At 35.9% G+C, this 9,951-nt stretch overlaps 1 protein-coding gene across 4 annotated transcripts; it reads right to left on the reverse strand.

Annotated features, from left to right (window-relative positions):
• Positions 1 to 1,136: 1,136 nt before the first annotated feature.
• Positions 1,137 to 9,944, reverse strand: LOC119916326 (actin-binding LIM protein 1-like; the record flags this gene model as incomplete). 4 transcript variants are annotated; one of them, XM_038736305.1, is given in 14 exon segments in its annotated part: positions 1,137 to 2,457; positions 2,851 to 2,931; positions 3,368 to 3,442; positions 3,681 to 3,688; positions 3,789 to 3,834; positions 4,271 to 4,335; positions 4,863 to 4,910; positions 6,439 to 6,522; positions 6,683 to 6,812; positions 6,990 to 7,019; positions 7,712 to 7,873; positions 8,655 to 8,732; positions 9,444 to 9,500; positions 9,886 to 9,944. In XM_038736305.1, coding segments are annotated over 14 exon segments (1,037 nt in total), but the record flags the coding sequence as incomplete, so codon positions are not given.
• Positions 9,945 to 9,951: the final 7 nt, after the last annotated feature.

Raw genomic sequence — 9,951 nt, forward strand, 5'->3', positions numbered from 1 at the left:
TTTTATGGAGTGTGTGCATGCAAATGTCTAAAAACATAAAATGCAAATAGTTGCAAGTAGTAGCAGTTTCATTTTATCTCTCAAATGTTACGTTTGTATTCAACATAACATGACACAAAAAGATACTGTAACATCATACTCACTACACTATCCTAGCTGTCTACAAAGCAAGGGACTGTGATGGAGGTCATTTTTACACTACTACTGCACACCATTTTGATACAAGTAAAGAACAATAATGTCTCAAACAACCTTTAAGTCTGGCAAATGTAATTTTAAACATGGAAAGCAATCCTGAAGTGGTGTTTTGATTCCAGGCTCCAGAGCACCATCTGTTGGTCTTAAATTTCCAATGGCTGGTTCCAAGATTGGGTCAAGTTTAACCCCTTGTTTAGACAGTTTAGAGATGGAAAAAGACAAAAACATGTTGTACAAGTATGTTAAGGTGAGAGCCAAATCAAATGGGAATGTATGAGTCATGGATAGCAAGGGATTTTGCAATTCTTCCACCATGCAGCTGGTTTTATGAGTGAAAATATGAAATGTTGCATAATGTTGTGATGTAATGAAAATGTTGTCCTGCTTGCAGTGTACTAGTACGCCACCTATTGTCTGTTGTCAAAATTTAACGCATAGATTCACGTTATAAAATGTAATTACTACATTTATTTTACAACAGCAGGTAGCTTATTTTATTACACTGCTAAAACACAGACATGGAAATTTAGCAAGGTGTTATTAAAAGTCATGGAATAGCTACTACTGTAGCTAACTACCGACTCTTGATTTTGACAGGAAAGTCAGGCAGTAATTAAAAATTCAGCTACTTCATGGTCAAGATGATATTTCTAACAATGTATTCATTACCAATTCTGACTGAAATGTGCATGCTAAAGAAATGCACATTGTAAAGAAAGAGTAGCACTAATGAAGGGATCTCTGCAGAGTTTAAAAAACCAAATCAAGAATGCAGCTTCAGTTTAAAATTTTCCAACTCAATGACTGTACTGTAAGATTATCCTGGGAGGAGGAAAGACTGAAATTGAAATTGTTCAGAAAAACATAGCCTCAAAATAGATACCTCATTGAACATACACAACCTCATTTATTCCATCAATAAAAAGAAATCAATTTACTCAACTTGTATGAATGATTTTATTCAGGGTGTTTGAGGTGGTGTGCTGGGACAGCCAATTCACGGTAACATACACATTGATGTTTATCACATCTAAGTCAGTGTCAAGTCATCTTAATTCATTTCAGTGACAATTTAGTAACTCTTTTCAGTTTTGTGCTTAAACATTTGTGTAACCAGGAGACAGCAAAGTGAGTATCAACTGAGTAACAAAAATATAAAATCATATAGTAGTAGCAATGAAAACATGGGTGAAATGCATCCAGTTCTTGAGGGAATAAGTCAATATATTGTATCAGAATTACATGTTGATGAAGGTTATGTAACCAAACACTCCACCATACATCAGGTATCATCCATCCATCCATCCATCCATCCATCCATCCATCCATCCATTGTCAACCGCTTATCCTGTGTACAGGGTCAAGGGATCAGGTATCATATGAGGTATTATTCAGAAAGGGCAATAATAATGCTCTACAAAGGCTTTTAATTACAATTAGAGTGTCTTTGACCTTAACCACTCTTAAACTGTATGTTCTAAAGTCGATAATTCTTCAGTTTCAGAAGGCAAGTAGAAACATACACTAATGAGATGTTGTTAGTGAGGCTTTAGCTGTTTGGCCTAAGAGTCTGCTCTAACATTTTCTCATGCATTAACTACATGTTGATACATTCTTGTCATTCGACCTTAAACTGTATCCCTAAGGTGTTTTGGATGCCTAAATGTATCCATCTTGTTTGCCATGTGCAGATATTTTAGGAATAAATAACTGGAAAAAAAGAATTAGTTCTCCTCATGAATATTGTCACTGATCGTGATTCGATGATTTGCACAAGCATTTCTAAGTGATAGGGTTTCTGGTCTATAGCATCAAAGAAGAAGTTACTTTCTCTATGCTTCCCACTTTTCACAGTGGAATCACCCAATATGAATGTGACCCAGGGAAGACAGGGCTGATTTAGGAAAGTTAATAATGGCTATTACCAAAGCCAAGACTATGAGAGTTCGTATGTTCATATCTGTTTTGAGGTATTAATCACATGATTCGTTACAATAGCCTAAAGAAACCAGGGGAAACAAGGTATTATGTCCTCAAACACGTCATTTATCTAGGTCTTAGGAAAAATTTTTTTACATATAGGGTCATCATAACTGGACATACACTGCATATTAACAATGAGTCAAAACATGCATCAGGCAACATTTAGAAGAGATTTGCCTTCTTCTTCATGTCATTACGCTTCCATAGTGGAAGTGTGTCAAATTCTTGAATGTCCATGCCAAAGATCTCAAAGAATGAATCCGGGGATAAGTGACGCTGCAAAGGAAAGCAGGAAAGAATAAAGTGACTGCGGGCAAAGCTGCACAGTTCATCTGGTGCATTTCTAATTCTAAAATAAAACTCATACTGTAAGGAAAGCCCTTCAGCAGCAACAGTGTCAAGGAATTTATCAACATCCTGCTACAAGTATGTTTTTGTCGTGGTTTAGTGGTATGTGTGGTATTTTACACAGGATCTAGCATTTATTTAAAAAATAATATGGCAAATATTTAAAACATGGTGTAACCTGTGCCCTTTTGGCAAGCGTCAGAGTGCAATGAAGGGTTTCCTTTTCATTGCTGGTTTTCAACTACAGACAGAAATATTGCAAAGCAGTCTGTTTAGTCATGCAGAAGAACAAGTGTCACATTGTAATAACGCTTTTCTCACCTCGAGTCTTGTTCTGTCAACATCCTTGGGAAGCTTCACTCGTCCTCTAGTAGCAACCTTGAGCATGTCATAGGGATAGACCTTGACATAACAACAGACTGGTTGAGAATCATACATGCTACACCTAAACACAATCTTTGCTACCCTTGCGCTATGAGTTATTGAGATACAAGATGGAGTTAGAACATTGTGTACCGTGCATGCATCTTGTAAAACCTCTGCACAGTTATCATGGATAGCTGTAATGCCAGTGCTTCAGCCTTCAGAGGAAGAAACACTGTGAAGACCCTGCTTCTTTTGGCCTTTTCAAAAGAATAAGTGTATTTCCGCATATACTGTTATAAAGGGAGGATGATAATGAAGTTGTCCATTAAAGCCTCAGCACTGTCAGCTATTAAACTAGCAAGATTGTGTTTGAAGTCTGTCCTAAACTCCAATGGATTGTACTTATTTGTATGAGTTGTTGCTATTCCTGGTGGTGCGTATAGGTGCAGAAGAATATACAAATAATACTTGCTTTTGGTTCCAAAAAATTAGGCATAGACGCTCTTCTGTCCATTCGTGCTAATGGATGTTGACCGTCATGGATTAGCTACAGAATGAAGCAAACATATGCAACATTTCATGGAGGGATTAGTCACTCCAAAGCTAATAACATTTCAGCTTGTATATATTAATGAAGAGCTCTGTGTGACGTATACTTCAAACATGCTCATGCAGACGGTGAGTTTGTGGTCAATCTTTTGGAAGTGTAGTAAACCAAACAGGGAAATGGAGCCTGACCAGGGATTAAAGATCACATAGAGCTCCATTCAGTTCTTCTCACATACCTTAATGTCTGAAAGGTAAGCAAAACAAATTAATTTCTAAAGAATTATCCATTGAGTTAATTTTGTAGTTATTTCTATGATAGATAATAAAGATGTTTACATACTTACCTCTGAATCTTTCACCATTGTAATGGGAGAAATCAGCTGACCGTGGCTTAATGAGAAGAAAACACATTAATACATTGATTGTATTTAATCAGTTTTCCCACAATCAATACCAAACACTCTAGACACAGCAACTCAAATATCTGCATAGTTCAGGGTCATTCACTCTATTGATTAAGGGTGGTAAGTTGGATAAACCTCAACCATAGTTTCTTCAATGTGTCTTTAGAGCTACCCAGTACAAAACATAAAACAGTAAAAAACATGTCACTCTCTTGTCACTGTTTTGCAGTGTGGAATTGTGTCATAATCCAAGTGAAATATAACCAATCTGGGAAGCTTGCTGAACTGTTTTTCATTAAGTTCAACTTCAAAATGATGTATAGTTGCACTAAATTCAGCATACTGAATCAAAGGAATGTAAGGCATTAGTATTATACAATAATGCTAAGGAGATAATTAGGTATCAGTCATGTTGCTCTTACCGGATTGAGGCCATTGCGACCATATCCAGGCAAAGAGGATGTTTGGGATGTGGAGGAATTTGGATCTGTTTGAAAGTGAAACAGCAGATAGATTAACTCATCATGAGGCGACTTACAGTCTTTGCCCAAATAAGATAAGACTTATGGTGTAAAATATACTTTGTTTCTTTACTTAGCCTTTTGCTGACTCCTCAGTACTGCTCTATTTTTATTATTATTAATAAAAATTATTATTATTATTATTTCCATTTTCCATTTAAGGTTAAACCAGTTTACTTTCCAACCTTTAACTTTCAGTAAATACCTTGTATACTGACTTATATTACAGTCTTTGACTGAACACTCTAAGACCCTTACATCAGTTTCTTTTTAATACATCTACATACATAGTCATAATTAATCATAATTAATAATAATTATGACTATGTGTCACTATGATATATACAGTGACATATACACACTTCAGTTAAAAACTAACATTAGATGCATGTATATAAATAAAAAGAATAGTAAGTAATATTTAACTGCTTCAAGCAACATTAATATGCACTTTGTGAAAGGTGACTTGAAATATGAAAAATTCATATTGTACCTTGCTGTTTATAAATTGGAGGCCTCCTGTACATGTTGAAGCCTTCATCTGCAGGTAGAAAAGAATGCAGCATAAGCAGATTATTCACTCTGAAATATTACTCAGCAGGACCAAAATAATATTATTGTTAGTAATAACCTACTGTAGCTTTTCTGTGGCAACTAGTTGCCAAATCTCTATCCTTTTCAGTGTTTTAAAATATTCATATAATTAACTTAACACCCTGGATTAGATTTTTTTTTTAAACAATGCATAATAATTTGATGGCATTTTTCACCTTTTTCTTTTTGCTTTAAAAGACAGAATTACTCAATTTTCTCTGAAAAGAAGGAACCAGAATGAATTTATAGTATAATACAGCATCAGTACATATAGTTTACTTACTGAAAAAATGGATTTAATGTTAAGTACACTTAAACCACAAAGTGAAGTAAAGGTTTAACACACATACAATAATTGTGAACTTCATGTCACATTGTACTGGAGCACTAAAAAAAACTGGATAGCAATGCAAAATGTTGATGCCATAAAGAGCTCACATTTACATTTACAGTTACAGAAAAGCAGAGTGTAGGAAGCGCTTTCTTATATACTATTTAATTTCATGTTATTGAGGAGTTTCAGAAATTATAATTTTAAGAATCTAATGTTTCAAATCAATTGATCATAGATCAATTCATTAAAATTTTATAAAGTAACATACTGCTCACTACTGTGAAATCATGGCTGAGCTGGTTGTTAGTGGGGTGTGAGTGATTTTCAGTTGCAACCAAAAACACCTGCCAGTGATTACCAGTCAAAAGCATGTCATATCTCATACACACACTATAAAACAGGCTTTTTAAAAATATAGCATGGCTATAAATAGGCTGTAGAGGAATGTGTGAGTGAAGCTGGAGGACAGGCACAGGAATATTTATTTATTTAATCAATCAAACCAGTTTTATAAATACCTACTTTGATAAAGATTTACATCAAGGATTAAATTTTTTCAAGTGAAAGAATTTAGTGAGTGTTGGATGAGGCAGCAGAAGAAGAGTCAGGTAAAATATGCAAAATGGGAAAAGAAAAGAAAAGATCAATGGCTTATCTGAAGGAAGAAACTGTGATTCGAGAAGAGTCTGAGTGGGCGACTGACAGTCTCTCTGAACTTTGACTACTAGAAGGCTCAGTGTTTCTAAGAATAAAGTGAATTGCATCTCCTGCTTATAAATTCCTACTCGGAGAAAACCTTTTTATTTATACCTAATAATGATTTCAGCCAGACTTTTGTTTTGCATAGTGCTTACATCAAGCTGTATCAATACTTAATAGTGAAAGAACACATTTGTTTGTACTAAATTGTGCAGGTACTAGTGGATGACACAGCCAAGCATGCAGCATGGTCAACGGGTAGCTTGTTTAGGTTATGTATAAATTCCTACTCGGACGTTAGTTATGTGGGAAATTCTTTTTGCACCATTGCACAACAGTGTTGGGTTTGCTAATAAATATAAGTGTTTAAAAGGAAATGGAATAGATAACAAAAGGGAAGGCAAGGGAAGGCTGAATAGGGTAGCAGAGAAGGGTTTCTTACCTTTGGTGTGAGGGAGAAAGTGGTAACATAAAGGGGAAGTGGTGTCAGTGTTGCCAGAGACTAAAGAGGGAGTAAGCTTCAATCCTGCTTGTTATTCCGTGAAAGAATTGGAAGGAGGAGGACGAGTTGTGGAGGCAGAGGAGATAAGGGAAAGCGGTAAAACAGAGAAAAGGTGAGCAGAGGGGGGTGGATATCTTTACAAAGGTGATAAGAAGACTTAATTACTTATGAGTGCTCCTCTCACCTGGCCGGTGGAAGTGTTGTGGTGATCTGGACAGAGTTGGAGTGTAGCTATGACGATTTAACGTTGCATTAACCCCTGTAGATCCGTAGCTTGTAGATGTTGGTGTGCGCATCCTCACTTCAAAACTCTCCTTTAAAAAAGAAAGACAATAAAACTGTGTAAAATGGACAACAAGTAAAAACTTATTTGTGTCTATGAGTGTTAAATATGTATGATTTTAATAAGGGTCTGGTACATATTGTATGTGACCTGATGTCACAGGCTTTTCTACCTTAATTACAATAAGTAACGTTAACAACACATTTACCTGTGTGGTTTGAGATACATTTCCTGGTGACTAAATTGGAAGGACAGAAAAAGGAAATCGTTGTATTAACCAGAAAGAAACACAACATCCACTGTAGTCACTTCAGGTGAAAAAACCTTGTCTGACATTATTTGACTTGATGTTATCCTAACCACTATGCATCTTTTAAAATGCTTCATAAGAGGAAGGCATTTATAATACTCTTAACTCTGTAATCCTTCAGCTGAATTTGTAAAATCACCAAACTTAGAGTTATTAGGTTTTCAAGTAAAGAAAGAAACAAGAGGAATTGGTTATGAAGGTACTTTTAGCTATTTAATCTAAGTTAGTTACAAGTAGCTTGGCACAGATTATTAATAATTGCTCAAACACAGTGAATAGCAACTAACCGCTGTTTTGTTATTTTTAGCAGTTGACTCTATATTATGCAAGCAAACATTCTCTGATTGTATTGTGAGTTGCATAAGTCAAATTCTTAAAAATGCAAAATGTAACAAGAGATTACATATCCTGAATACCTGCATAGATCTTGCCTTAGATATTCATGGTATTTTGTTAATGTACCATTCTCCAAAACACACTTAAAGACACATCTGTCCATTTTTCACAATAAATGTCTTTGCATTTTGGGACAAACACATTCAAACATCAGAACAACAAAAGAAGAAAAAACACCAAAACAATGACACACAAAACATCTCCGGAGCATTGACTGAAGTTACCTCTGCAGGGATTTGCTTGTTCTGCCTGTTGTCCAAAGCAGCTGAGTTGTCGTTCACAGACTTATAAGACATCATATCAGGGTGCTCTATTTCATATATAGCCTTGACTCTGGGAATTGCTGCTAAGTCTCGGTAGTCAATGATCTCATTATCTACTTTTGCCTGGGACCAGGACAAGGGGGAGAGGGGAGGATACAGAGGATGGAAAATAGAGGGAGCAGACAGTATGGATTAGGTCAGGTGAAAGGTATAAGGTTGCTTATTACATCACTTCATGGAGGAATGAAACTTTAATCCCACATCACCACAACGGTGTGACTTTGGCACACGAAGTGAACAGATTACCATCATAATCTTAATAAGATTAAACTTATTTCTCAGGCTTTCAAGTATAAAAAAGGTAAATAGTTTTTATTTTGTATTTTGAGGTGTTTTGATGGGGGTAAAGTGTATTCCACACAATAAACCAACAGGGTATGGATTATAATGGACTGGGTGAAGGAAACAAAAGTACACTGAAAGCACTGGGTTGTTTTTATAATCAAATATAATGTGAATTGCCAATGCATTCAAATTGATTATCTAAATCCCTGTTCATTATGTTGTTGATTTAAATTGAGAAAATGTGCTGGCTCTTCATCATTTATCCACAGCTGAAATTTAAATTGAATCCAGTTTCATCTTGACAAGATAAAGTAAAAAAAACAAACAAAACGCATATAGGAATTTTTTTTTTATTGATTTCTAAGACTCTTTAATGTTTTTCACATTGGCTATTTTTCCTAAATGTTTGTCTTCACTGGCAAAAAGAAACATCTTGCATGAGAGACACTTTGTCCATGCGACTCCCCTGTATAAATAAAGGATAAATGAAATGTAAATCAACCCACTGTGAATTGTGCACCATGGAAGATGTTAAATAGATGGTGTCACCAGAACTTACGCAGATAGTTCGACCAGGACTCCCTGGAGTGCATGAGCCTGGCCGGGAACAGGAGCTTTCGGATGAGGATCTAGTGTGCTAAGGAGGAAAAAAAGAAGGTGTGTTAGTTGGACTCATTGGATGATGGGAAACATCTCTTTCTGCTTCAGCTCAGATGGTGGTAGGCACCTTCCATTGTTTTGTGTCGGTGTCTCTTCAACCACAGACAACTTGATCCTCGGCATAATGCAGTAGTGAGCAGTGCAGTATGGCCCTGGCATCATGCAGTGTGTGTGCATTACTAGGTATTGAAGTTAGCTCAATTAGAAAACCTCTTTATTTATACCTAATAATGATTTCAGCCAGACTTTTGTTTTGCATAGTGCTTACATCAAGCTGTATCAATACTTAATAGTGAAAGAACACATTTGTGTGTACTAAATTGTGCAGGTACTAGTGGATGACACAGCCAAGCATGCAGCATGGTCAACGGTTAGCTTGTTTAGGTTATGTATAAACTTTAATTATAATTGCATATAAAATATGCTGTACATGTGTTCTACAAATGAAAAGTTCCTATCCATTCTTTAAAACAAACATTGTAAGAAGGAATCTTATTCCATGTCTCAAAAGTGTCTTCTTTTTGCTTCCTCGAATTATCACTCAAGATCTGATTGGCATGCCGAGAGAGTGAAGTGTCCATGTTGCATGTGAAACAAGCGAGTGCGGTTAATCTCAAGACGTGAGATTACAGTCTTCTAAGTTTAGGACACCATCAGTGCAAACAGCAGGCTCGCGCATAATATTAACCTTCAGTTCATGTGGGGGGAAATAGAAATCAAGACAAGGTGTTTTTGGTCTGCGGACCTGGGGAGGAAGAGAACGTGTAGTGAAATGACAGTGTTCAGGTAATTTTTTATTTTATTTAACCTTTATTTTAACTTTATTTTACCAGGAAAGAAAACCATTGAGATTTTTAATTTCTTTTACAAGGATGTCTCTTTTACAAGTTGTAAGATAGCAACTTACGCAGATATCACACTCACATACTTCCTGTAACAGCAATTACACCAGCTGGATATTAACCGCTGATTTTGATATTATGAGCTGAGTATTATATATATGATACTGTATCATGTCATGCCTCAAAACAAATCTGTATTTGCATTTGCCACAACACTGCCTCTAACACATATTAAATTGTGTGTCACACATAAAAATAAAGTTGAATGTTAAGTTAAGTAGATCTTACCATGTAACTGTCCTCGTTTCTGCTGCTGTCTCTGCAGTTCGGGTGCCACACGGTTGATCCTGTGAA

Source organism: Micropterus salmoides, unplaced genomic scaffold, assembly GCF_014851395.1.
Source record: "Micropterus salmoides isolate LMB-PRFRI ecotype aquatic unplaced genomic scaffold, ASM1485139v1 Ms_hic_scaffold_21, whole genome shotgun sequence".
NCBI lineage: Eukaryota > Metazoa > Chordata > Actinopteri > Centrarchiformes > Centrarchidae > Micropterus > Micropterus salmoides.